The sequence below is a fragment of the Plectropomus leopardus genome, chromosome 2 (genome assembly GCF_026936395.1).
Source record: "Plectropomus leopardus strain MGB_pleo_1.0 chromosome 2, ASM2693639v1, whole genome shotgun sequence".
Lineage (NCBI taxonomy): Eukaryota > Metazoa > Chordata > Actinopteri > Perciformes > Serranidae > Plectropomus > Plectropomus leopardus.
The window spans coordinates 17,344,043-17,372,040 of record NC_142177.1 but is presented as its reverse complement, the minus strand read 5'-3'; the positions used below and the strand labels follow the sequence as shown (position 1 = coordinate 17,372,040).

Sequence of the window (27,998 nt, the reverse complement as noted above, 5' to 3'; positions counted from 1 at the left end):
GATGAATCATGCCACAGAGATATTAGTGTAATGTAGAACAGATACTGCATCCGACTTAAAATAGCTGCAACTTGTTTGCCAAATTTATCAAGTATCAGTGAACAAAGGTCTATAGAAAGGGTCTGTTCTTCTCTCAGAGGTCAATATCCTGCTCATGTCTTTGTCCTGTTATCACACATCAGACCCCGCTGTGGGTGACGCAAGCGCATTTGGTTCAGACCCATTCATTTGTGCTTTATGGCTTGCTGATGCTTGTAATTATACTAAACATGCCTGATATCAATGCAGAGTGAAATGAATTAGACTTGAGAAAAAATATGATATTCATATTAGATTTAATTGAACAATCTTTTCTTTGCATTCAAGATTACACATGCAAACACAAGAGACGGATTTCCGAGCCCGATCACAGTCTCTGACCCATGGGTGAATAATCTCTGAGACAAAAGACCAGCTTCTTTTTACGGAGTCCTTTTCTGTTTGACATTGTTCTTTCTTTTAACTTCTGTTTCAAGAATCTATGGAGTGGTTTGGGTGTGGAGCGAGGTATAAAAGTAAAGCAGATCTAAGCTCTAAAGGACAGATGTTTGCTGTAATGACTGTTTTCACCTGAGCTAACTTTGTTTCTAAGCAGGTGCCACAACGTAACAACGCTTCTGTGAGGTGGGATTTTGTCCATAGAGCCTCTGCGAGCCCCCAGAGGCCGTGCTTCTTATTTCCTCTTGCCTATTCGTGCCATTAATTCTGCGTTGGCCGCCGCCTTGGTTCTCATGTCCTGGTTCTTGGCCAGATCTATGAGGACACTGAGGATGCTGGTGGGCACATCGAGGGACAGGGCGAAGCGCGACCCCTGCTGGGCTCGCTTTGGCACCTGGGAGGATGGGCGTGGGGCTCGTTCTCGCCGGAGCACAGTGTGATGCTCTGATCGGAGCAATGAGTTCAACATACCGCTGCGGTTTAGGATGTCGACAGCAAGCACTTCCCTCTGAGTGTCCTCATCAAGTTTAGCAAAAGCGGGACTGCTCCTCTGGCTCCAGACGCACCAGGGCAGCAGCAGAGCCACGCAGAAGCACACACACACACTTCTCATGGTCAGGACTCTGTCTGTCTGCAGGGACAAGAAGAACGAATCAGCCAGTTGCTGAAAAATTACACGACTGTGGCACTGAAAGGCTTCTCTCAATGATGGTATGCATCAGGATTTTTTTCTTTGCAATAATTTGAACAATAAAACAACTTCACTGTGCAGTAATTGATAAGATTTAAAAAGGGCTTAAAAAAAAGACAAAAAGCACTTTGACTTTTTACACAGAATTATAGATTCTTTGATATTTTGTTCATTTGTCCTTTAAATAACCCAGTATTTTAAATCATGTAGCATTTTCTTAAACATGTACAGATAAACCTGGGAAGGCATTATCTCAATCAATACTTACTCAGTGTCACTGCTGTGAAAAGTTGACAAAAAGGCACTTCTTCTTCCTCTGGTCTACAGCAGGCAATGGTCTCTGGTCTTTCTCCCTCAGGTGTCCTGTGATGCTGTATCGTCTGTCTCCCAGCGTCTTCTACTTCTTCTGGAGCTACTGGAGGATTGACCTGTGTGCCACGCAGTCAGATGTTCAACTGGACTTCTGCCTGCTTGTCCCCGACTGTGTGTTCATCCACAACAGTCTTTGCCGTGACACCCCACCCACTTTTTTTTTTTTTACATCTCTGCACCCCATCACCCTCCCCTCATTTCATCTCATTTCCTTTACACTCATTGCTGTCTTTCTCTTTCTAAAAATAACACAATGGTAATCACAATGGTTTGCCTCGAATGAATAGAGTAGTTGCCCTAGTCTGCACTCAAAGCACAACACCATCTCCATTCAAAAGTTAAATACGGACGCATTGTAGAAAAACAAAACTACCTTTCGTTTCATGGTGTTATTAGTTACTGTGTTCACTAATTTCCATAACAAAATCAGATTTATTACAAATGTCTCAATGTCAGGTTGTGGTGCAGGTATAAAACGTGAATGGCATTTAAAGAATACTTAACACAAAAATGAGAATTTGTATATCTATTGCTCACCCCACATTACACTAATCTGTGAAGAAAAGTTTGTTCTCATCTGTTTCTGGTAAACAAAGAATACAGAAACTAAGAAAATTCTTGTTGAATTGAAGTTAAAGGGGATCACTGTAAACGGATGCTGAAATAGAGATTAGCTGTTTTTGAAAAACTCTCACACAACTCGTAAAGTATTATCTACGTCTGATTTATCCAGTCGTATGCTTAGTACTTACCAATCGCATGCACTTTCACTAAAACCAGTTTAAAACACTTCCACATATGAGTAACTGACATGGGTAAGCACGGGCATTTGAACTCATGAACTTCCATTGAGTTGACAAGGTGTACATGCATGAGATTATTTATGTGGAGGTCTTATAACTGTAAGATTTTTCTGATAATGCATGTGTTTGGGAAGTACTGATCACACGACTGGATAAATGAAACTTGTAATATACTGTACGAGCTGAAATGAAGATAAAATGAATGAAATGTTGAGCAAATTGCAAGAAATTGGTATATTTTGGAAAAAAAAAATTCAAATGGCTAAATAAAAATGTCCAAAAATACTATATAATTACAAGAATTATATACTCGAAATTACAGTAATTGTTTATAATAAAAGTAGGATTTTTAAGAACTTTTAAGGCCATTTTCTGTTACACCGCAGGCCCTCAAGACCCAAAAACAAGCAGATTATATCACAGTTCTACATGAAAGAGCAGACTCAAATTCTTCTGCATTAATATGACAGTGATTTCATTACACAGAAAGCATTTAGTTGGGAGTAACAGCTGCTAAATGTGTCATCAATTAGCATTTAGGGGGGCAATTGCATTTCCTAAAATTAAATTTTAATGTTTATCATAATAATTGAAGTTGAATAAAACGGAACTGCTAATGTGCAACTTGGGTTCCAATTTAGAAATGATAGGCTTGACTGAGGATCCAATAATCGGTATTAGTTTTTTATATTAAACATTTTGTTGTTGTTTCAGCATTTGAACTTACATTACAAACGTGCAAACAATATAGAGGTGAAAAGAAGCACACAATCCTCCTGGCAGTGTGTAACACAGGCTGTCATGTAAAATTTAGACATTATATGACATTACATTATATTCATCCACTTAGCATAAACAATTACATAACGCACAGAAGCAAGGATGAGATATACAAATATCATCTCTATCACTTTAAGATAGGGACCCGGGATATTTCTGACACCCTTTAACCCTTTGAAACCTGGAGTGACATCGCTTTTCTTGTGCTGCCTTTAGACACCCTTCATAAGCATTTAAACCTTTGAACACTGAGCAAATGGTTTGATTCCTTTTCAAAAATGGAGGGAAAAAGCCAACAAACAATGTGGAAAGAAATATCCCGCAAATTGCACAAAATAATACACTATGTTGTTTTTGTTTGTGGTCTTTAGTTTTGTTTTTTTTTTTGGTTTTTGTTTTTTTGCCTATTATTTTAGGTGGTTTTCTTATACTTTTTTTTACTGATTTCTGGGTCATTTTTTCTTAACTTACTCAATGCCTACCTCCCATGTTTTTTAGAGAAATTAAGAAAATATGCCCAGGTATCAAAGGGTTAAAATTGTTAACTTTGTGTTTAAGCTGTTCAAAAGAGGCTATCCTAGCCAGCATCTTTCCCTTTTCTTTAAAACTGATTTTCTCTTTTGACTTTCAGTGTCTCATTCTGCTGTGATGAGGGCGAGCTTCACCTGAGAACACACTTGTGAGGACAGTAACCTCCATGGGTAAGATGTCCAATGAAGTCTGTCCACAGTATGTTAATACATATGACAACACATTAAGATAGCATGTGAGCTAACATGTCCCTATCTTTGTTGCACCTCTAACAGCTAACATCCTCCCTCAACCCCAATCTCGTTGATGTTATCACCTTTTTTGCTGATATTTTCAACTTCTAAGACCTACGCGTCCTTGTGTGGCACCTTGAAATGTGAGGTACGACATGGAAAATTTCCATCAAAATGCCGGACACTGTATTGTTGCCACTTAACAGAACATTAGGTATGAGTACGCAAATGTCTCTATTTACAGAGCACAGAGGAGGCGAGTATTGGGAGGTTAGATGGAAGCAATCGTGCAGAAAAAGCTCTCTGGAGAGCAAGAAGGAAGAAGCGGTCAGGCCCAGGAGGGAGACCAACAAGACAAAGCCTACCTCGTTTCCTGAGTCACCTCTAGTCCAGCCCATCAAGGGACCTATCTTCATCTGACTAATGATATGAATATTACAAGTGCCTCCTGATTACGATAGTTGGGCCCTCAGGGGCCTTCAGGATAACGAGCCCTCTCAGTTACCCTCAGATAAACAAACATGGGCCACACAAATGTCACCCAGCAGCAAACAGAGATGTCCTGGGTTGTATATCAGTAGCATTATTGTAACAGCATGACGCGAGACTACACGTAGATCTAAGATGATGTCATCTCTATGATTCAACATACAACATACATGTCACAGCAGGTCCTTTGTGATCAAGTAGCTGACTGACGTAGGCTTCAGATCCAATAAACTCAGTGCGTCAGAAAGCATCTCGTCACAATTACCCTGATGAATGATGTCAGCCTGGTTGCTCTGCACAATGAAGTTTGTAATACGGTTCAATTCTAATAAAAAACAAACACAATAACATAGTAAAAGTAAAATGTAGGGATAACAGCTGAACTCATTAACGTTATCTAGTGTCTTTGGGTGCTTTTCATTATGCTAACTTATGCTTCTTAGCATCCCCTCTCCCCATTTGACCCGGTAATCGTTTCCCCTAAATGCAACTCAAGGAGGATTCTTGAGGACCATATTGCAAGGAAGTGCAGGTGTATCCTACCATCTGTCACACACCCTCGCTGAGAGGAGCCAAGACGCAAGTAAGAGACAAATTAGAAAGATGAAAGCACCCCTAACAACTACTAGACGGAGTGAGTGAGAGGAGTGTTATATTTTTAAAGAAGTGAGTTTTTTTTTCTTCCTGCCTTCTTCTCTTCTTTTTTAGATTTTTTCAGTGGTTTTTTTTTCAGGTTTGGGGGTGTGTTTTTTAAATAACTGAGTTTTGGGGATTTTTCTATTTAATTTTTTTGTGATTTTTTTTTAGGTGTTTTATTTGGGGGTGTGTGGGTGTTTTTTTTCAAATGTTTAAAAATGTTTAATTTCTCTGTATTGGATACTATACTTTTACTTAAGTAAAATTTGCAATGCAGGGCTTTTATTGTAACAGAGTTACAATAGTATTTTCAGTGGGATATTAGTGCTTTCACCTAACAAGAACCTGAATACTTCCACCGCTGGTGATTGTGCATCGCAAACAAATGCACAGACAGAGTGACTACAGAATGAGGTCATGCTAAATAAACTGAAAAAATATATTTTTTAAATGGTTATTATGCTTACATAATGCGCTTTACTTAAGATGTCATTTAGGTGTGCTGCTCTTAACCAAATTAAACACGCACTTTATGTCTGTACCACTCTGTGGTGTACTTTACAACCATTTTTGTATTACATACACATGTATGTTATGTGGCAACCTTGATGTCCAAGACAAATTATCTGAACAAATAAAGTTACCTTAAAGCAATAACCATAAAAACCACCACTGCAGTTGACCATGACACGAAAAATTGTGTTCTACAATAAAAGTGTAATAAGATCTACAAATATGTGTCCTCGAAACTTTGATATGTCGTAAAATAAGCACATCCGCCTGTAGATATTACGAGACACACTGGACTGATGTTTTACAGTATTTTTATTTTGTCGGAATGAGCGCTTCTGTTATGTACAATAGAGGACAGAAACAAATGGTACAGAAATTATAAATATAGTCTTGCTCCTCACTGGTTGTATTCAGTACCGGCTTTGCTGTGTCCAGTTGATGATTATTTACTATTCAAGTCTGCTCTCCCTCCTCTGCAAGATGCTAACAGGCAACAAAGACCTGTACAGTACAATCAAGAGGTAACCCATGTGTAGTATGTGCAGACTGGCTGCCCCCCTCATGGCTAACTAAGAGTGATCACTGGGCAGGATAAGAGAGGGAGGCAGGGAGGAGAGAGAGAGGATGGATGTGCTGTCAAACCATGGACCAGACACTCCTCAGGTGTTCACTCTCGCGGTGGTGGTGGGAGGAAAGAGGGGTATGGTTGAGGAGGAAGATGAGGAGCAAATGTGGGACACACAGAGCAACACAACAGCGAATCTTAAAACCTCAGCCAGTACATGGCACTGCGCATTCTGTTGTAGTCGGGTAGCTGCTCGACGGGGCCTGGTGGAAAGAGGCAGGAGGAAAAGATAAGAGGAAGATAATACAGCATGGGCCCTGAGCTCGCTGCATAAGGACTAAAACCACAAGGAACTCACCGACAGCGGCCACAGCAGGACACTTATCGTAGATATATTTGGAGCAGACGTCACGCACCATCCTGGGGGTCACAGCCTGAAAGAAGAGATGTGTAGCGAAATCAGAGCTCTTACCCTTGAGAATTTTGAAAAGGTGTTGCTTTGTGCAGTTTCTTTCTCTGTACTGTTCGAATGGTCAGTTTAGGACTCTGATTCAGAGTTTCAACTCACATCGATCCGTGCATCCCACTCTGCCAGAGGAACACGGCGTCCGTAGTTCAGGATGTGCCTGCCGATGTCGTCGCAAATTGGTGTTGTCCCTAAGAAAAAAGGTTGTGTTGACTTGCGACTCAGAGCCATTTTTATGTGTGTTTGTGTCCATGCATGACACACAGGTTACGTACCATTGAGCTGTCCAACCAGGCTGGCCTTCAAAGCGTTCTTGCCTCTGGTTACATCACTCTCTGTCACTGTGGTGCACAGGTTCATCCTGCAGGGAGCAGAAAGTGGAGGAACTCAGCTGAAATATGTCCACTGTCTATTATTAAAAGTGTCAAAACATTGCAGATATAGTGTTCTAAGTGTTTGTGTGTGTCTCTATCTGGGAATCATTACTGACCAGGCATTCTGGGACCAGTGCATCATATCTTCAATTTGGTGCTTATCAGCCACAAAGTAAATGCCCAGCAGACCAGTGTCGCTGTAGGAGGAGTGGAAGGCCTGGAAGCTGTGACACAGGTTCTCCTCCACTGCCAGGCGAGCCAGGCGGCTGCTCAGATGCTGCAGGTTTGAGGAAGGAATAAAAGTTGATATCTGACTGTTCTCAATCAAAATGACATTATAATCACACTTGGGATTTATTCAGGGTGGTAAGTTGACCTGCTCTGAGTGTATGATAGTTAGAACAGTAAACTGTTGAAGTAGCACAACAAAAATATAACATGAATATAAAACTAAATTAGATCTGATTCTGTATACTCTATGTTTTATGATAGCTGTAGCCTGGTGGTTACTTTGCATTTATCGCTACTGTGCCACATGGTGGATATTGTGAACAGGGTTGGAAATTAGCACCAGCCACCAGCCAAATATGCAAGTGGCTGCTAGATTTACTTCATTCACTGACCAAAATACAATGGCATTGTTCCTCTCGACAGGTCCAGAGGCAGGAGTGAGACCCCTGACCCAGGTTTTGAGAGAGGATCATAGTCTACCTCTCCATAATGGCCACAGACATTAACAACCTAAAGTGGGCAAAGCTTAAAGGGGACAGTGCTGAATAAGATAAATTCACTTCAGCGGGGTTCATCATTGTTGTCTTTTACTGACTGCATAAACTAAAACATATCTATTTAAAAAAAAATTCACAAACCTTTCCACCCCCGTAGGTGAGGTCATAGCTGCCGATGATGGAGTTGGCCACCATGAGTGGCACGATGTCTGGGCTGGCAGCACTGGCCCCCTCCACAGCGATGGCAATGTGTGCCAGAGGCAAAGCATCATCACGCATACGGATCTGAGGAGAGACAAAACAATCAACCGTGACTGTAAAAACAATATGACAGACCTATGCTCTGTGCTCAGTCACAGGCCAGAATCACATCTAAGACTGGAGAAATACTTGCTTTACAACCACGTGTTCATGTAGACAACAGGCTGTGTCTGAAAACAAACCGTTCACATACTTTCCCACTGACTGCACGTGCTACTGTGGGATTCCACTAGAGGGCATTTCACAAAACTCAGACTGTAAATAACTTACAGATTTGCACAATCGAAACAATATATATGGAGACACTTTAGGCGGTTCATGGCAGAAAAAGCAACAGCGGTGCCATTGTAAAAGATATGTCATGACTATGGTGAGTATGTCTCTCACACTGCCTCTGGTGTTATTGTGCATAAGATCTTGCAGAGATGTCACATTAATTTATGTCGATTTGCACAACCAAACAGACACAGGATAAGTGAGATAGCCATCATGCCCATGCAAAGGTGTGGTTGAAAGCATATACATATCTGGCAAAATGCATCAAACACATCAATCTCAAATAAAAGTTAATTAACTTGAAATTATTCTGGAAATGCTGCATTACATCGCTATTCATGTTCACGTTCAGTGATTTCTTCAAGTTGTGTTGACAATGTGTTTAAAAAAAGAAGAAGCAAAAAGATAATGGTCTTGTGAAGTAGCAGTGGAATAAGCGATAATGTAATAAACCTCACAAAACAATAAAAAAAAACAAAACTCCTTCAAAACACTCAACACAACTCACCTCACTACCAGTGAATCTGCAGGGTGACAACACAGGGATGGCGTCTCCCTCATACTCAAAAGATACTCCGCTGAAGTGAGATTTGGCCAAACCGACCAGCTCCTCGTGGTTCACACCTGTGGGAAAGCAAATCAGGTAAACGCTTAGTCGTTCCTGGAAAAGTGAAATTCACAGCAGCCACACACACTCTTTACAGTGTGTTAAGACAAAGAGGACGTACCTCCAGCAGCAGACAGCACCATGCGAGGGGCTTTGTAGTGGCTGTTGATGTAGTCCACAAGGTCCTGGCGGGTCAGAGTCCTGGAGGGAGTGAATACGAGTATCACTGGTGACTTATTCTTGATTTCCATTAGCAGCGTGTTGATGACATTATGTCTGTGAGGTTGTTTTGCTCCATCCTCCGTGCAGCTCTATACCAAAGCGGAAACGTCTGGGAGCGTTTCAGAAGGTGATCATCCTGCCAGCTGATACTGTAGACTTGCTGAGATTGTGCTTATTTCATCAGTTTCCCTTGATTTTGTGGTGATTTTTACTTGATTTTTGTGATTCCAGCATGGCTGAGTAGGCTCCATATATAAATGCTTTCCTTTTCTGTCTGTTTAAGTTATGTTTATTTTTGTTTTCATCCACTTTGTTGTCCTGTGGCCTGCAGTCCAGCCATGAACGAAGTAGATCAAAGAATTTTGGCCGTGTTACAGTCAAAAAAACATGTTTATCTTGATAATTATTAGTATAGATAATAATTAGCATAAGTGTTTAAGCTGCATTACAACAAATTGCCCCAAACTGGCATCATCAAAACATTGCACTGTTTTGATAGCAGTGTGCCTTTAATGAAAGCAATTCTGAGACTGTCACTTATATATAAGAGTGTGTGTGTGTGTGTGTGTGTGAGTGTGCGTGTGCGTGTGTGTGTGTGTGTGTGTGTGTGTGTGTGTGTGCGTGCGTGTGTGAGCATGCAGTTCCTCTTGCCTTGCATTGTTGGAGGGTCCCAGCACACTGTGTCCTAGAGGAGTTCCCTGGAAGGCTGTGGCATGCAGCAGGTCGAGGCAGACTTCCTGGAGGTTACTCTCGACTTCTTCAAGCTCACGCAGCACCACACCCCTCTGCTGCTCAATCTCTGCCTCGTTCAGCGAGCAGCTCTGCACCACCTCAGACAGCAACTCCACGGCTGGGAAACCACAGAGGAAAAATCATTTTTCACAACTTTGAGGGGATATTGAAATACTTTGTGCTCTGAAACAGCATTGTTAAACGAAGAAGACACATTTGTTTCATTTGTGCATCTTGTTGCAAAGGTGTCATATAAACCCATGGGGGATGGGCCACTGGGTGACATCACACTAAAATAAAGGCATTCATTTATTCCTTGTTTCACTGCCTGTAAGTAGGTCATCTTACCCTTGGGCAGGTCTTTGGCAAGGGTCTTCATGTAGTATGCAGTGTGTTCCCGGGACGTATAGGCGCTCAGGTGAGCACCCATAGACTCCACCTGCTGCTCCAGGGCTGTCTGAGGGTGCTTCTTGGTTCCCTGGGGTGCAAAAGAAAAGTGAGTAGAAGTAACTGTGTATTGTCATTGCCTGGCTAACAGGTAGATATCTCAAGTGCATTCAGCTTTTACAGAGGTTTCATGACAGACTTGCTTACTTGGAGTTTTTGACCTCTAGTAGCACTATAGAGCAGTTTTTAAATTTTTTGTTTTTCTCATGCATGTGCACAATGAGAGGTATTACACTATTCAACTGATGTACAGGTGACAGCAATGTGTTTTGGAGATACTCCACTGTGCAAATGTATAATGAGGGAAATGCATTGATGGAGACCATGTAGTGGACTGCAAAGATGCACTAAATGTGTTGCGGTACTTAACACTGAAATTTAAACTTAACTTCTACAGGAAAACGCCACATGGCAACTTTAAGGTCATGAAGTCTACTAATGACTACCTTGAAAGCCATGTGCTCCAGGAAGAAGCCAGCTCCGTTGTTCTTCTCGCTCTCATAGCGACTGCCAGCACTGATCCACAGTCCAACCTATGATGGGGAAGAGAGATGTGAAGAGTGGGGAAAATGTTAATCTCCAACAACATACCATTCAATGACGGTGAAATGGAAAGTCTATAACGTGCTGAAACAACCTCCTAATTGGTTGTTAACAGACCCCCTAAAACTGTTTTCTTACTGTGCACGTGGCATGTCCAGTCTCCTCAGATGCGACCCTCAAACCATTTTCCAGGGTAGTGAGACGAGTTTCAGGGGCTCCCAGCAGACTCTGGGCATAGCTGACTGAGGCCTGACCACGCCTCAGAGACAGCAGGATGGGCTGGAGCGGTAGAGACAACAAGAGTCATCTTTGAGTCATGTCAATTTAAAGATATACAATGCAAGAATTTTCCTTTAAAAAACAAACAAACAAACAAAAAAAACAGAATCACGTGAAGACTGATACAGAAGTAATCCCTCACTAATTAATGACTACCCACTAGAAGTTTTTGGTGTTGTATTTACTAATAAAAAGATTTATTTACTTCTTTTCTTTTGTATTTGGGACGTGTATGGGCGTGTACCCCCAGTGTTACTGTGAGGTTGAGGTGTTTTTTGTTTTTAAAGAAGCGACCATGTGCCAGACTATAAGCGAACAACAATCCCGCAGAGTATACCTTTAAATATACTGTTCGTATAAGAGGAATGTCAAACAGAGTAGAAACCACCAGGAAATAGAGATGACAAGTTCCTCTGTTAATGCAAAAGTAGATAAAAGTGTGTCAGGTGCTCTTGGAAAATGGGGGAAAAAGAAGGATAAACAGGAGGTCAATTCAGGGCAGCCACTCCAAAATGTGAGAAGAAATATATCAACGAGGAAGAAAACACTAAAAAGCATGTATTGTAGTGCCTAAATCATTATACATGGGCTATGTCCTGGTGAAGACCTACAATGGTCAGACAAGTTTGCTCTTTTAATTACTTAATTACTGGCACAGTTACCATTAGCTGTACCTTGTTGGCTTATTCAACTTCTTATTATTATTCTTACTTAGTAAGATTCATTTCAGGTGCAGTTTGCTGGATATTCCAAAAACCACAAAATAGGGCATTTTAAAACAGTTTTGCTATAATTAACTCGCATTGATCCCTTCATATACAAATCAAGACTAGAGATGACCGTCATAGGACAACATCCAAGCTTAAAGCTGCCAGCTGACATTGACACCACTACCACCTTCTGCTATCTGCCAGTAATATGATTAGGCAAGACAAGGCAAGGCAGCTTTATTTTTATACCACATTTCAAACAACAGGGCAATTCAAAGTGCTTTACAGAGCAGTAAAATAGGAAGCATAATAAAGGATACAGATTTGCAAAAGAGTAAAGAGATAAAAGATAAAATTAATTACTAAATGATTAAAAAAATAAATATAGACAAAATATAATCAAAATATATACACAACCAGAATACGTAAGGTAAGGAGATGTACAATCTCTATATTTGAATATATTTTGTGTCTATACATCACATTTTATTGTAAGGTAAAGGGATGTCCTCTATTCATTTTGAGAAATTATTTTACATTTAATATTTTGAATTATCTCTGAGAACTATCTATGATGACATTTGATGTTTCAGTTACACATGTATGCAAGAATATTTTGAGATTATTAGCTTTACAAAATCTAGGCACACAGCTAAAGCTAGCTTGCAGTTACTGTAATATGGTTGACCAAATTTCACAAACGATCTAAAACTCGGTGACAGTTCACAGTACTGATCGACATGGTATAGAAGTACTATTTAAACAATCATTCATTGAATACCTACAAAAGTTCAGGATTGTCTCTGTCAGCATCTGCCTCTCCAAAGTCACCATGCTAACACAGCTAGCCAGAAAGCTAAGCTGCGGTATGAGGGCAGGTGAGGACAAGTGACAAACGTTACAACTGCTGACCTTGTGACGGACAAAACACGATCAAAAAGACGACCAGCTGGTCTGAATAATACGTTTATAATATGGACGTTAAATGTCCAGTGGTTGTTACGAGACGTGCTGTCTCATTTGACAGGTGACCTTGCATTCACTGTTGGCTAACTAATGCTAACGGTTGAGCTAGCTCTTTTCCGTTTCTTTACTGAGGACAGCTCAGAGAGCTAGTTAGCATGCTAGCCTGTTAACTTCCCCCCTCTTCGATCAACTTCAGCGTTACGCCAACAGAGGAACAGCACTGGTATCCTGCCTAACCATTTCATATTACATAAAATGTTTTCTTCAAAGTCTTTATATGTGTACTTACACTGCGGTTTTTGATGAGGGCTCGACCCACAGTGCTCCCAACTCGGCACACGGACGCCGCCATTTCTCAGTACTGATAAAAGGGTAGCGGCGTCTCGGCTATTTTCGGCTGTTTCCGTGAATCGCGTCTTTCTTCGCCGTTATATAAAAGTGTGTATAACCGCTTCAAACGCGCATTATCGCCACCAAGTGTTCATCATGTGTTATTGACGGTGAAGTCTATATTCCCTCCAGTTCTTGTTCACTGTAATTTTAGTAATAAACCAAGCTTTCCTCCTGCATTACGCGTTAAATGTAGCCAGATCCTTTTCTCAAGCAAAGGTATTGATAAGCAGCATGTATTGAAAATGTTACTTGACTAAAAGTATGCTAGTACAATCAGGAAAGATGTATTTAAATATTAAAAGTAAAAGTACGCAAAGCAGAACATTTTAAATTATACAAAAACAAAATAATTAAAAAAGCAGCGAGTCTTCACATCTGAGAAGCTACAACAATGAAATGTTTTTTCATGAAAAATCACTTAAGTAAATATCAAAATAGGTGCCAGTAAATTTTCTAATACATTGACCAATAGTTTCAGCTTCACGTGTAGTTTTTCAATGGATTGTGTGTGCAGAAATATTAATTTGTACTACAGAAAACTGACACATTACCTTGGTGACTCGCCCTACTGCTTTAAAAAAAGATATAAGTTTCTGAGTGCAGATTGTCAAATAAGAAAGAGGAGTGCTTATATATTTTTGGGGGCTGTTCTTTTTTAAATTTGGAGCTAAAGTTGTCAAATCATGGTGTAATAAAGTGTTTGTCCAGCCAATTACAACAAAAAATTTTGGTTCATTTATCCCTGATGGTATGGTGCTATGATTTTGTTGTTTGTTTGTTTTTTATTAGCCTAGATTTTTGACTTCACCACAGCACACAGGAGGTGAATGGAGTTTTGTTTCAGATGCCCACAGCACTAAAAACTGGCATTTAAGAAATTCACCACAATATGCCTGAAACAGCTTCCCTGTTACTCCTGATAATCCACACACTTCACTATGAGCATGTAATGAAACTACTTTCTACCAAAGAAATAGTCCCTGTAAAAATGGTTGACAACCTGTTCTGTAGATTATCCAACAGCAGGGGCACTTGTGTTTTGAATATCACTGTTAAAACTAAAAAAAAAAACAACATTAAATAAGAGTAGTGAGTGAAAAACAAGTCATGGCAATCTATTTAATTCTGACTTAATCATGAGGTAGGCCAAAAAACCCTGCAAAAAGATGGTTCAAGCTGTTGTGACTGATCTGGTCAACAAACCCTTTAAAAGTTGTTTCAGGCACTCAGGGTGCTAGAGGCTGCTTGTCTGGACTGTTTTGGAACAGCGATCTCCAAAGACAAAGACGGAGCTCGCTGCTTCTCTGCGGCAGAGGGTTGGACTTTCTCTGAGCAGACTTTTGAAACCTCTGCTCTCCTCTTCCACAGTAGTACAGAGTGAGGTGGTGCACTGATGGGCTGGTGAACGGACTTCACAGTCATTGGCAGGTGAAGTGTGAAGGTTTCAATCGTGGAGGGCACAAGCGTCTCAGGAGGGAGAGGAGGGGGTGGAATCACACTGCTGGTGTTGTTTAGCTGAGTCTCAGCACTCTTCAACAACATCTTAGGCAGAGGCTTTACTTTTTCTGCTGCAGGTCCCCTCCCCTTGACGGGGCTGCAGCGTTTTGGTGCCGAACGGTTGGAAGACCTCAGTGGAGGAAGAGGGCAGGGGCACCTGATCTTGTTGCCCTCAACAAGTAGGTTGACTCCTACGTACTGAGGCACTTCTACTGCTGCCTGGAGACCAAAATAATTTATATCACCCTCAAAATTTGTGCCACTCAAATATATACACTAACGAGAAGGGATAAAGCTGAATCCCAAACTCATCTGAACATACCTGTCTATATATGAGCTGAAAGTCTCCGGTGTTTGCAGTGCGGTCTGCTCTTCGGTCCAGGACGACTCGCAACGTGTCTTCCTGCACAGCAGTACAGAGGCGGGCTGTCACTGGGGTGGAGGGAGCCATAGTGGGACTGGCATTGAGCTCTATCAGCCATGGACGCAGGTCATGACCTGAGAACCACAGAACAAAATATCTAAGTGGAGATGATTCCTTTTGTTCTCATTATAAAGACACTAAATTAGAATTGAACAGCATGTTTATTTTACTACCAATATAATTTTACACCTCCCCAAAAAGCAGTTTTAAAATTTAAGATGCTGCATGTTGAAACATAATAAATGTAGCATCATTTACAGCGATCCCATCCCACCTAACATGAAGTCGGCCCCGTAGAGCTCAAATGTGTTTTTGCGTGACTCCATCAGATCCTGTGTGGTCTGTAATGCGTGGATCACAGCCTTCTTCATGCCCGGGACAACCACTGTCTGCCACTGAGCTTCCCGGCCCTGGCTGGACAGAAAGGTCCTGAACTGCTCGTCCGACCACATGTTGTCTGCTGGGATTCCACGATGCCGCTGTTGGGAGGGTCTCAGGTGTTTCTGGATGGAGTTGTTGCACAGGTGGACTGAGCTCGAGGGACGAGGCAGAGCGGTCGCGATAGGAAGGAGAAATGAGAGGTAATGGGTGATAGGTTATAAAAAAAATGTATAATGACAAATGAGTTATGAAGACATGTTGATAGAAATGACACAAGCTTCTTTGTGCTTCTACTCCAGTTTTCCTTCCTACTAACTATCACATAATCAGACACATTTAGTAACAGGTATAAAAAACACAAAAATCTGATTATGAATTTCAAAACAGGACATGAAAGTAATCGAACATGCACTAGTTCTATAATTCTACCAGGTTATGAGAAATGAACTGTGAGAAAATAGAGAGGGACGGTAAAATGTTTACATAAAGTTTTTAAGTTATTTTTATATACATGTTTGCATCAGGGGTGATGCAGCAGATGCCCCCCCCCAATATTTAGAACATGTGCATTTGTCGTCCTCCAATAAAAATTTAGCAGAGGACTTTTAAAATACTTACCACATATATTATTCAACTATACTATGAAGTGAATGTTTTTAAGTTAAGTCAGTTTAATTCACATTGCAGCTCAGAGTCTACTGGCAATTTATGAGGTGGACTGTTTTCTTGCATGTGCATGTTACTCAATGCATTAGATGACATAATAAATCAATCAGCACGCTTTAAACGTCAATATAGTGCCCCTGACCTTTCCATTGCTTTTTATTGAGTCGATTGCATGATATATGCTTGAGTGACAATTGGGTTTTCAAGCGCAAATTTTAATCTGATTATGTAATCTGAGAATATTCTATTTTCCTACTCGGAGAAAAAAAAATGGCTGAGCATCATCCCAGTGTGCTCTAGCAGAGATACACCCCTGCCCCAAACTCCCCATTTCATATTTGTCACCCTCTAAAACTGAAACACAACCAACACCCTTGTTTACTTGACATATTTCTCATTTGTTGCTTATAATTTGTGTAACTTTGGTGGAGATAGAGGCCCTCTTGTACTGTAACTGGGCAGGTGTTTCAGGGGCAGTTTGCAGTTTTGCAGTTGATTTGAATGTTGCTAATGTCACAGATAGCAAATACACAGATTTAAATATACCCAGAGGATAGAAGCTATTTTCATTATACAAAATCAGATCTCCCGCCAAAAACAAGCCTAACCATGACCGCTGGTCCCTCTCTCTTACTCTGTATCTGTCTTTCACTTCCTCTCTTAACTTGTTCATCTGGTTTCACATCTGCTTCTTTCTTTCTCCAACTCATCTCTTTAGAAACATAAGTCTTACCTGTCAAGTGTATGTAGAGAATAAGGCTGTGTAGAAAAGCGCAAGTAGCACTTTTTATAGAACCACACAGTCAGAGGGTTCCAGTCAGTGACCAGGAACCACTGGCGTAGGTCAAATTTGGTGCCATGGACCAGAAAGGGGCGCTCCAAGTACTTCTGCACCACCCACTTGCTCTCCTTGATAACAGTTGGATCACCTTCCACCACCCTGAGGATCTGATCCAGATGTTTGGCGCATTTGATACCTGAAAGGCAGAGGAAGCAGATCCACCAGGACTTTGTCAGACATAGCGTGACCTGTTCGATAGTGTCTGGCTTCTCACCTCTGCCCCTGGATTTAGCTCCAGGTTTGATGATCCAGATGTTGTGTATGCCATCTATATCCAGCTGTGGACTGACCTCCACCAGCCTCTGCAGCATGGCCTTGCAACAGTTCACAAAATGATCACTGTTCTCGATCTCTGCTCCTTCACTGAGCGAGGAAACACAAAGAGAGAAATACTGGAGAGCACTTTGGTTTGTCAGCTTCCGTTTATCTCTCACATGCACGCTGTACTCACTGAACAACAAGGTAGTAACTGTTGATAAACTCGGCCCACTCCTCCTCTGTGAGTGTCTGTGGAGTCTCCATGCTTTTGTCTATGTCGCTGTGCTCCAGACTCTCTAGAAACTCCTGGCACACTTTGAATGCACTGTTAATCATTTGGGAAAGGTCCACTGGTCTAAGTTGGCGTTTGCTTCTTCTCCTCACAGCCTTAATGCTCTGGCTCATTCCCTCTCCTCCAACACCCTGCTCCTTCTCCACAATGTACTTCAAAAAACTGGTGCAGGCTGTCCTCCTGTAGTCCTCTACACAAAGGACAGAGACACAGAGGCAAGTAAAGCTTCCTCTGTGAGTAAAAGTAGAAAAATGCTGGAAAAACATTAAGGCCCAATCCCATTTCTTATTTGTACCTGTATCCCTTGTTTTCGAGTGCTGTTTTGCATCTTAGAACACAGTTACAAGAGGCTGTGATTGAAATCTTTCCTTATGAAATGGGACAATCCCCCAGACCCTGACACCTCATCGGTAGGACAACTGCGTTTTGTAAACAGATGCAACTATGGCAATAAGGTCAGTGCACTTTATGGTCTTTGAATTTTTATTTCAGAAAAAGAAACAAAACAAAAAACAAATATTTATCTGATTTTCATTTCAAAATCCAAAAGTGGAAAATGAAAACCAGCCAGTTTTAGTTTCCGGGGTCAGAAATAGATTATACAGAATAGAAATACCATTTCATTTTCCTTTTGTCCTATCAAAAGGGTAACATTTGCGCTTTTCTGGTGGTGCAATTTTTGTTTTTCTTCTATCATAAAATAAAATATTCAAATTTCGGTGCAGAGACTCCTGACACACCCTGCAGAAAAACCCTTGACTTCCCCATACTCTTGTCACAAACATGTAAAGATTTCTGTAGATGATAGACTTTTTTTGATGAGTCTAAATTGATGTTAGAATATGGTTCCAAAGCCATTAGAGTGTTAGTTATAACAAAATGTTCAGTGCCTATGCATTGAACAATGGGATTGGTGATGGGATTGAGCCTAAAAATGTATTGTTGTTTGATGGACTGGAAAGTCAGATCTCACCAATGAAAGCATGCTTCTCATCCTGTGCTCCCAGTCTGTAACAGCGAGGAAAGAAGGCATCTGGGTCAGCTGAATCAAACCAGTGCAGGTTCCTCAGGTTTACACACAACCCCGCCTGACAAAGAAAGGACAAACATTGATGATGGGCGTGACAGGAGACCACCTAATAGTCCTTTTCTGCTTTAAGAAATGATAATAGCACTTAAATGTACCTTGGTGGTGAAGCTGCCTGCTTTTGCAAAATGATTGGTAATCTGTTCTTTCTGCAAGCTGTTGGTGTTGATGGCGTCTCTACGGTTTGTCCAGTAGAAATAAACCATTTCATTGCGCACCAGGCGAGACTGTATAAGGAGGAGAAAATGATGAGAGGTCATTTTGTTGATTTTCTCTATTAGGAACCTTACATTTACAAGTTTGTCAAGGCAAGCAACAACTTTGAAGTTACCTGTTGCATATCACCTAAGCCTCATGGTAATTTACAATCTTAAAGGCCCCTTATTTTATAAAGATTCCCATGCTTATATATATATATGAAGAAGGCATGGGTGATTCACTGTAAAAGTTTGAAAAACAATTTACAGAGAAATGCATTGTATTCAGTTACTGTACATTTAACCATTTGAAACCTGAGAAAATTTTGATTTGATTGAGATTTGATCTCTTTCAAAAACAAGGGGAGAGGGCAATGAGAAACTTAACAAGACATGGCCAAAAGATATGCAAGAAATTAGTAAAAAGTTAAGGGGAAAATACTTGAAAATAACTACAAAAAAAGAAAACACAAAAACAAACAAGATTTTTTTATGAAACATAATTTAAAAATATAACAATCAAAAATATAGTATTATTTTTTATATTTTGATTATAATATTTTCCTAGACTTTTTATTTTAATTCCTCCATTAAAAAAAAACAACTATTTTTCCATGGCTTTTTTTTTTTTTTTTTTACCTTTTACCAATTTCTTCCAATCGTTGGGACATTTTTTGAGAAGTTGCTCCTTGCCTTTTGTTTTTGAATGAAATCACACCAGTTTGCTCAGATTTCAAATGATTAAATAGCTTGAGAGAGTCATCTGAACGCAGCACAAGAAAACTGATGTCCAGTCAGGTTTCAAAGGGTTAAATGACTTCCATGAAGCCAGGACTTCCATCAAGTTGTGATGACACAAATATGATCTACAGACAGTTACAAACTTGACAACATAAAAATATTCTAAAGTGGTCCCTTTGTATTTCCTGTTGGAATATTTTGCAGTGCATGTGGATAACATCAGCTGTCAGAAGTCAACATGAATCCAAACTGCTGCCCAGAAATGCACTTCCAGTAAAATGGTCATTAAGATAGAAAGTGTCGCTATAGTGCCATTACAATCATCCCCTGCAGCTGCAATCATGGCGCAGAGATGCTGAGAGGTGGAAGATGTGGAAGATTTGGAAACACTGAAACACTAAGAGCACACTAGGCTGTTTGGGAGGAGGGGCTTAAGGAGACAGGTGCTAAATGGAGCGAGGTGTTCCAGCATAGACAAATAAAGTTTTTTTGATCATTAAAGCATGTAAATATCTTTTAGTAGAAACCCAAAATACATGCATGAACCTGAAAATAAGCTTTTAAATGTAATTTTTACCATAATATCATATAGTCCATCTGGATCCTGCTCTTTGTCCACATTGTCTGAGTTATCTGAGAAGAAGGAGCAACGTTAATAAATGATCCTATATAGACAGATATCCACACCCAGTAATAACAGGAATATATGATTTCTGTAACACTTCAGCTTAGCCCACCGTCATCGTCATCACTGTCAGCGGCATCATTAGAGCTGGCTCTGCCCTCATCGTTGTGACGCTGGTGAGCGCGGTGGTTTGGACGGTGCATACGTTGCTCAACCCAGCCTCTGGCCCTCAATGCTGCCCTGATGACAGGGTAAGGGCCCTGGACAGAGAACACCTTATGCATCTAAGAGGAAGCAAAGCAGATACCTAAATAATGGACACCTTCGTGGAACAATCAGAAATGTATGTCGCCTAATAAATGTTGCATACCGTAAAACTTCAAATACTAGACCTGGCTATTATTCGGTGACTATATGGGATGGGCCTGTAATTCATTTCACACAAAACTGTTACTCAGCAAAGATGGGGAATACAATCAAATATCTGAACCTCTTTTTTATGTCTCTCTTACCATGCCGCTGATATAGTCTTTCTTGGTGCTCATGGTTTCAGTCAAATGAACTGAATGATTGAATCGCAGAGAATCTTACCAAAATAAGAATGTGTGTAGCATATCCATATTGACAAAAGTTTAAACATTTATATCTGTATGTGTGATCTAAGTTTAGAACTTCTATAAAAATAAACTCCATGGTAACCGGGCCTCTGACTGAGACAGGCGTTTATTTGTAAAATGTGCAGACACATTGGGCGTTTAAAAGGGACAGGCTTATATTTGAAGTTATATAGTATATCCAGTAATGTGTACTCACCTTTACAGCTTTGTCCACAAGGGCTTTAGCTGTCTTCAGTCTCTCTGGGTTGAGAGCAGGTAGGCTGGCCAAACTGCGGAAAACTTTGCCCTCAGGAGGCGTACCTGATGCAAAAACACCCACAAATTAAAATCCAAATCTGTTGAGCAAATTAATGTTAGTGATCTAAAAAGCACATCAGAGATGCGTATGTTCTTGCAGTGGCCTATGAGGAGTATGCCACCAGGTGAACTCATTCAGCAGGTTGGTTTTCGACCTGCAGGCTATACCTACTTGTCTGCAGGCGTTTGCCTTCATCTTGGCTGCACTGCTGGACCACAGCTGTGACCTTCTGACCCTTAGATGAGCCTCCCGTTTCCCCTGCATCAACAGCAACATCAGGATTATTATCATATATACAGTATATTAGAGCAATGGCTCGTGTAATTAACATTTCCAGCTGAACTAAAAGGCAATGTTGTGAAATTGGGATAACATGAATGGCCCATAACCTTTTAGCATTTTTACAGGAGAAGAGAGACAAGAGGAAAGACAGGAAAATATTCACAAATGCAATGTTACTTGCAACATGCAATGTAACATATGCAACTGTAATATATATATATATATATATATATATATATATATATTTAAAATAAATGCATAAAACATAAACCACATATGAGTGGGCAGTACATAGATGTAACAGGCCTAATTATATATACCATGGTGATGGCAAAGACAAAGACAATGCAACTAAAGATTAATGTTTTACATCTTCATCTTCGAGCCAAAGAGAGCAAAGTCATAAAATTTTAATAAGTGGCCTCTGAGTTCAAACATTTGGCCATCTGTCCTGAGTGTGACTTCATGATTAATTCAGCATTCATGATCTATAAGCCGACTCTATGAACGCAGTCTTTTGGAGGTGTGAAGTCATACAGAAGTTGCCTTTTAAGTTTATAAAGTCAAGTTACAGCAGGCGAACATAGAATTTTCCCCATAAAAGGCCCAATCTGTATTATTTTTTTGATCATATTAGGTTATTAAATAAGACTTAAAATCATAAAACAGGCCTTTGTTACTGCTGCAAGAATTGCTGGGAGTAGATGGTTCCTATCTGGTGTTACAGATTACAGTGATGCTGCCACGCTTTGATTATCATTTGAACAAAAATACACCGTAGTGATTTCCAGTATTATTTGCCTGGTCCTTGGGAGTTGTGTTTTCTGTGTTGCTTTCTGTCTCTCACCACTGTCGGTGCTTGGTGTGCAGCATCTACCAGTAGCCTGGCTTCCCCCCTGGTCCAGCTGGTTAGACTGTTTGGACCTGGTGGCCTCCATACTAACATCTGCTCTCATTCTTTGGGGAAACTTTCCTTTTGCTCTGCTTCATGATTTTGGTCAGACACGCACTGCTGCGGATGACACAGTTTAGTGTTAAGTGGGCAACAATCATACAGTGTAAAGGTGCACACAAATGTGTAGGCTATACACAATGATTAAAAAACATTGTTTTACCATTGCCTTCTCCCAAAATGTGTTTTAAACTGATATTTTAACTTGTCCAAGCCTGCAGTTTTAACTGATTTTTATTTGATATAATATATGTTTCATCTGTTTTTATCTTATTTCTTTCTTCTATTAGAAATGTTTTATGTTCTTTTATGTTGATCACTTTGTGTTGCATTTTAAGCATGAATTTTGCTATATAAATATACTACTACTACTAATAATAATAATAACAATAATAATGATAATAATAATAATTATTATTATTAAAAACTCTAAAATAAATATAAAAAATAAAGAACTGCAAGTGTGATGTATCTCTGGCTACTGGTCTTGTAGCTCTCTCTAAATGCAGTGGACTATAAAGTGGGTCAAATTGCAGGAGACAGCTTGGCTACAGCTGACAGGTTTGTACCTAACACCCCAGGCAGGGTGTGATACTCAGTCTAATTTCCTACAGTTACCTGTTGAACAGAGGCCCAAAAACCAGACACATATAGAGACCACAGAAATTCTCATTAAAATAATCTTATTCACATATCATTCACACCAGCCTATGCACAGTGCACACAAAATTTTTAAGTATTTCACTCTAATAATAACAATTCATATTGGTAATATAGCCATAACGGTGTACGCGTCATTTTTGTAACATGAGCAAAAAACAACTTTCTCAATGACATACTCCTTTTATAAAACTACTGGTAAATAAACTACTACCAAACACATGGTCTCAAACTGTAAGATTATATGCGACAGTAAGCTCTCCCAGTAAGCAGAGCTGTGATCTAATGGTTTAGTGTTGGTTGCTCTTACCTGCTGAGGTCCACAGGTGTACCATGGACTCCGGTGCCGGTTGAGTTTCACCGGAGGACCGCGCGGTGCTTCCGACTGTCGACCTGTTTATTGTTACCATGGCAACATCTGGACAGCTGCTAACGTTTTCTGTTGCAGAAACACATAAAATATATGTTGTATTTGCCAAATATGACATATTGACAAACGACTAATTCGCAAATAACCCAATGATTTTAGTGGTTATTCGGGATTAATGTTTTAATCACATATTTTCTATTCAATTAATTAAGTCCATGTTGACAAGGTGAAGCAATCTTACCAGGAAGGCTGTGACTAAAAATCAAATGACAAACAACAAAAAAACCATGCATGAACTAACTTAAGATTAACTGTAATGCATGAATATCAGCAAAATATTATATTAATTATCATAAAATAATTTGGCTAAAAATGCTAGCCTCCTTTCATATTTCATTAAAAAAAACTATTTAAAAACGTGAAAACGAAATAAATAATTAAAATAAATAACAAGTATTGAATGAAAACAAATAAAACTGAATATTATATTATTTAGGCATTTCAATGTTACTTTTTTTGCAAACCTGGAGGGTTTTATTATTTTTTATTCACTGTGTTCCTTTCTTAACAACATTTTATAGCTATATTTGTTGGTCAATTTATTTTATTTTATTTTTTTTTACATATTTTTGAATTATGAAATACATTTTTGAAAAGAATGAAAATCTCGAACATAGTCTGCATTTGCCATTGACTTTTGTTCTTTTTGTTTTTATGGTGAATACTCACCATAGACTTCCTTAATTAACACACCGTTTCTCTCCCTCTCTGTTCGGTCGCCATCTTGGCTGTAGAGGGGCGGGTCTGCGTCAAAGGGTCACGTGCGCGGTGACGCCTGTCTCTGTCCAGGCAAATCCCTGCATGCAAAACACAGGCTGCACTCTGCACACACACAGACACACACACACACTGTCATAACGTAATACACAGAGCTGAAAGGTCAACTTTGCGATACACAAATATCACAACGCTTGAAAAGGTAAGCTGAGCAACGTTTTACACGGTTCATTTACAGCCAGTGACAAAGGAGTGTCTTGTTTCATAACTAGCTACTGTGCTAACACCGGATAACTTACACAGCATTAGCTTAACGTGTGCTAAACTTCTTTCTCAGGTGGCTGAAAAGTTTCCGTTTTCACCGTAAAATGTGTGGAAGAACTGCGTGTACTCTTGCTCCTGACGAGGTGAGCCGAGCCTGCTCGTACAGAAACCGAGGCGGGCAGCGGAGGCAGCCCCGCTGGAGGGATGGAGATGCGGACAAATACCGACCCTCCTACAACAAGACCCCACAGTCCACGAGTCCCGTCCTGCTGTCGCAGAGACACTTTGATAAGGTAAGGACCCCCGTGCCCGAAAGCGATGCAGAAACAGGTTAACGTGATAGTTTGGGATTTTGTCAAAATGTTGCTTTATAACGTCAACAGGCACATTTTATTACGCATAACCGTTTACAGCAGTGATAGTCAAGTTAAGGTCCGCGGGCCAAATGTGGCACCTGATAGGCTGCCGTTTGCTCCCCCACCCCAACCCCCAAAACATTTGCTACGTCACAATAAAATAAGGTGAATCACACTGGGAGTTGATTTTGCACTTTTAGTATGAATAGCATGTCAGAGTGCATAAAACAGTATCAAAATAGAGCTAGTCTGTTTTTAAAAAAATGTCAGATTTACAGTGAAATCCCATGCAACACTACAAATAGGAGCTAAAAGAATCAACCTCAGATTTATAATCTCTTATATAAATGTGTTATGCCACAGTCCGAACAGTGTTGAACCTTGTAAGCCAATAAAAGTAATCAAGGTGTTCACTCCTTGTGTCTCTTTAGGATGCCCCTGTTGATGAGTGCGTGTTGGCCTCCATGCGTTGGGGCCTGGTACCTGCCTGGTTCAGGGAGAAAGACCCCAGCAAGATGCATTACAACACCAGCAACTGCCGCAGTGAGAACATCTTGGAGAAGAAGTCATACAAGGTACATACAGTTTTGAGCTCCACTTAGCTAATCGTCTTTCCTTGGTTTATGTTTCTGTGTTGCGCGTTTGCACACCAAAGTGTCTGATCACTTTGTCATCTCCCCCCAAAGGACCCCCTGATAAAAGGGCAGCGCTGCGTCATCCTTGCTGATGGATTTTATGAGTGGAAGAGGCAGGAAAAACACAAGCAGCCTTTCTTCATATACTTCCCTCAGTATCAGGGAACCAGCCAGGAGAAAACAGAGGATCCGGATGACCCCACGACCTCAGCTCGCAATAAGGACAACTCAGAGACAGCGTGCCCTCCAGAGGAGGCCTCCCCTGACTTGACAGAGGTTCATATTGGGTTCTCTAAAGCAGTATAAGCACCATGCACAATTGCTTTCATCCAGAACAAAAGTAGAGAGAATGCAGCTGTGGCGGATATTAACTATGGCTGAAAATATCCTGTATGGGAGAGGAGCCAAAGCAAAAATGTGCATGTGTCCACCAGGTGCTTCAGGATTTGGTTTTGATGCTGGTGCCAGGCAGTGTGAAACAAAATACAACCATGCCAACAAAATCTACCACATTTTTTCATATAATCTGCTAACTTTCACAATTTAATAAACACTATTGGCATGCCCCTCTGCTCCATGCTGTGTGTCCGTCAGGGTGGAGAAGCAGCAGGTGAGTGGACTGGATGGAAGTTGCTGACTATGGCTGGACTGTTTGACTGCTGGACACCTCCAGGTGGTGGAGAACCTCATTACACGTACAGTGTAATCACTGTGAAAGCCTCCCCAAATCTGGAAAGCATCCATGACAGGTAAAGTGTCATTAATGGGGAAAACACTCTTTCTTCACCTGTGTCTGTACAGTTTCCTAAATCACCATGTGGTTGTGTTTTAGGATGCCAGCGATTCTGGATGGAGCCGAGGAAGTGAGAAGATGGCTGGATTTTGGGGAGGTGAAGTCTCTAGATGCCTTGAAGCTGCTCCAGTCTAAAAACACTTTGACTTTTCATCCCGTCTCTTCACTAGTTAACAACTCTCGCAACAACTCTCCAGAGTGTCTTCAGCCGGTGGATCTTAACAGCAAAAAGGTATCAAAATTACTCTGGTGTTTTACTCACTGTGGTTGGGGAAAAAAAATAGCAATTTAAGTGTCTTGCATGTAGAGAGATTTAAACAAGTATGCCACCGATATTAAGAAGGCCCTCACATAAAACTAGGCTGTCAGTGCAGTAGAAAGACACAAATACCTTTTGAAATTGGTACTACATGACCAGAGAAAACAGAGAAAAAAGGTGCTTTTTCTCAAGAGGTAGAAAACCTACAACTATCAGGATGCTATGTGTCTGACATTTTGTGATATGGTCCGTGTGAAACAACTGGCAGCTGACCAGATCTCATATTCCAGTCAGACAGTAAGCTAAAATATGTTTCTGAAAACATTTGAGGCAAGAAATAGGCAACTTAGTGACTGTATCTTGGTTTATATTCGATCAGCGCTGCTTATTTTTCCTGTTTGATCTCAGGTTTGTCTGGCTGTGAGAAGCAGTGAGGTGCCCATTTCCTCTTCACAAACCTTTGCTATTATGGTGTAACAGAGTGTTAAAAATATGTTTCTGAAAAGACTTTAGGCAAGAAAAATGCAGTGCCTAACATAAGGCGAGAAATAGGCAAATCAGTGACTGAATCTTGGTTTCTGTTCCATCCGCACTGCATAGTGTTATCGCTTGATCTGATTTTAGCCTGAGTTTGAGAGGCAGAGAGAGGGGCGGGTGTTTGCTCTTGATTGGCTGAATACTCTTTGAGTACGTGGTGGTGGCAGCGGGGTTGGAAGCGGTTGGCGGGCAACACTAAAATGGGGAAGTACAGTCTTTAGTTCAAGCAACAGCCCCAAGAGCTAGTGAATCTCTGCGAGTGACATACATTATGTCACTTGGAGGAGTTTCGCTGTGATGGGAGGAAGGATAACCAGGCACTGGTTAGATTGCGCAAAGTTTACAACAGTTAATCTACACATACCGCCCTCACAGTTTTGATACAGAGTTGGTTGAAAATCAGTAAAATATCGCTTCAAGCTGACAAATCTGACCCTTGACCTCTAGGAGCCCAAGCCCACAGGCAGCAGTAAGATGATGACGAGCTGGCTGACAAACAGTGCACCTTCAAAGAGGAAGAAGCCCAACGCATGTGAGAGCAAAGAAGACGACGAAAGCAAAGCCAAGGCTCAGAGAAAGTCTCCAGGGGCACTTCAGCAGTGGCTTCAGGGAGCCAACAAGAAACCAAGAACCACATGAAGAAATGAACCAGGACTGAAAACTCTGCAGTATTTAAAAGACCATAGGCCAGTTTACCACTGTATATTGACAAGTGTGAGAAAAACTTATGATTTAGCTTAGTTTTTAACTGTTTTAAATGTATAAAAAAATGCCACACAGATACTATTTCCTACCAAAATGTTCCCAATAAATGTTTGAAATAACCACTGCATGCTTTATTCAAGATTTTTATTACCCTTATTACTCGAAACGCAAAGACATTTTGAAACAATGTAGATGCTATGCATTTATCATATTAATAATATAATAATGATGAATGCCAATACCCCCCCCCACATTTTTTTCTTCTTTCAAAGTTACAGTATGTATGCTATTTTGTAATCTATAATGCATTTCAAAGTTTAAACATAATACGAACAGACAGTTAAAGATCTGATCGGTTAAAAGAAATGTCAAGCACTTAAATTGTTTGCC

At 40.5% G+C, this 27,998-nt stretch overlaps 4 protein-coding genes across 5 annotated transcripts; 1 reads left to right on the top strand and 3 right to left on the bottom strand.

The window, feature by feature from the left end:
- Positions 1-318: 318 nt before the first annotated feature.
- On the bottom strand, positions 319-1,598 carry LOC121949115 (uncharacterized). The gene is made up of 2 exons (XM_042494723.2): positions 1,437-1,598; positions 319-1,108 (listed from the first exon to the last, which is right to left on the bottom strand). Exon 2 carries the CDS (start codon positions 1,088-1,090, stop codon positions 713-715), a length of 378 nt encoding a protein of 125 aa, XP_042350657.1. The 5' UTR covers positions 1,091-1,108; positions 1,437-1,598; the 3' UTR covers positions 319-712.
- Positions 1,599-5,819: 4,221 nt separating this feature from the next.
- On the bottom strand, positions 5,820-13,148 carry uqcrc1 (ubiquinol-cytochrome c reductase core protein 1). The gene is made up of 13 exons (XM_042505621.2): positions 12,991-13,148; positions 10,885-11,025; positions 10,650-10,736; positions 10,105-10,234; positions 9,676-9,874; positions 8,924-9,003; positions 8,704-8,819; positions 7,800-7,943; positions 7,047-7,207; positions 6,832-6,917; positions 6,659-6,747; positions 6,449-6,524; positions 5,820-6,353 (listed from the first exon to the last, which is right to left on the bottom strand). The coding sequence occupies exons 1-13, from the start codon at positions 13,051-13,053 to the stop codon at positions 6,289-6,291; spliced, it is 1,437 nt and encodes a 478-aa protein (XP_042361555.1). The 5' UTR covers positions 13,054-13,148; the 3' UTR covers positions 5,820-6,288.
- A 1,051-nt stretch (positions 13,149-14,199) lies between these two features.
- On the bottom strand, positions 14,200-24,143 carry LOC121949707 (tubulin monoglycylase TTLL3-like). 2 transcript variants are annotated; one of them, XM_088086678.1, is made up of 14 exons: positions 24,012-24,143; positions 23,223-23,351; positions 21,190-21,276; positions 20,917-21,020; positions 20,216-20,387; positions 20,056-20,111; positions 18,639-18,767; positions 18,427-18,541; positions 17,355-17,643; positions 17,118-17,266; positions 16,796-17,039; positions 15,290-15,549; positions 14,914-15,089; positions 14,200-14,810 (listed from the first exon to the last, which is right to left on the bottom strand). In XM_088086678.1, the coding sequence occupies exons 2-14, from the start codon at positions 23,320-23,322 to the stop codon at positions 14,313-14,315; spliced, it is 2,379 nt and encodes a 792-aa protein (XP_087942804.1). In that variant the 5' UTR covers positions 23,323-23,351; positions 24,012-24,143; the 3' UTR covers positions 14,200-14,312. The 2 variants fall into 2 exon arrangements, with proteins under 2 accessions (XP_087942804.1, XP_042351370.2); XM_042495436.2 differs by lacking the exon at positions 24,012-24,143 and adding an exon at positions 22,148-22,312.
- hmces (5-hydroxymethylcytosine binding, ES cell specific) lies at positions 24,126-27,730 on the top strand. Its single transcript, XM_042502840.2, has 7 exons — positions 24,126-24,261; positions 24,397-24,616; positions 25,111-25,254; positions 25,366-25,590; positions 25,909-26,063; positions 26,147-26,339; positions 27,351-27,730. The coding sequence occupies exons 2-7, from the start codon at positions 24,428-24,430 to the stop codon at positions 27,540-27,542; spliced, it is 1,098 nt and encodes a 365-aa protein (XP_042358774.2). The 5' UTR covers positions 24,126-24,261; positions 24,397-24,427; the 3' UTR covers positions 27,543-27,730.
- The last annotated feature ends 268 nt before the right edge of the window (positions 27,731-27,998 follow it).

Coding starts and splice junctions, on each gene's coding strand:
- hmces (XM_042502840.2), top strand. CDS start 24,428: ATGTGTGGAAGAACTGCGTGTACTCTTGCTCCTGACGAGGTGAGCCGA. Junction 26,064..26,146: donor CTGGAAAGCATCCATGACAG/GTAAAGTGTCAT, acceptor GTTGTGTTTTAG/GATGCCAGCGATTCTGGATG. Junction 26,340..27,350: donor TGGATCTTAACAGCAAAAAG/GTATCAAAATTA, acceptor CTTGACCTCTAG/GAGCCCAAGCCCACAGGCAG.
- LOC121949115 (XM_042494723.2), bottom strand. CDS start 1,090: ATGAGAAGTGTGTGTGTGTGCTTCTGCGTGGCTCTGCTGCTGCCCTGG.
- LOC121949707 (XM_042495436.2), bottom strand. CDS start 22,256: ATGAGAGCAGATGTTAGTATGGAGGCCACCAGGTCCAAACAGTCTAAC. Junction 21,021..21,189: donor AGGCAAACGCCTGCAGACAA/GTAGGTATAGCC, acceptor TTTTTGCATCAG/GTACGCCTCCTGAGGGCAAA. Junction 17,267..17,354: donor AGTTACTACCTTGTTGTTCA/GTGAGTACAGCG, acceptor TTCCTCGCTCAG/TGAAGGAGCAGAGATCGAGA.
- uqcrc1 (XM_042505621.2), bottom strand. CDS start 13,053: ATGGCGGCGTCCGTGTGCCGAGTTGGGAGCACTGTGGGTCGAGCCCTC. Junction 9,004..9,675: donor GGACCCTCCAACAATGCAAG/GCAAGAGGAACT, acceptor CACTCCCTCCAG/GACTCTGACCCGCCAGGACC. Junction 6,918..7,046: donor CACTGGTCCCAGAATGCCTG/GTCAGTAATGAT, acceptor TGCTCCCTGCAG/GATGAACCTGTGCACCACAG.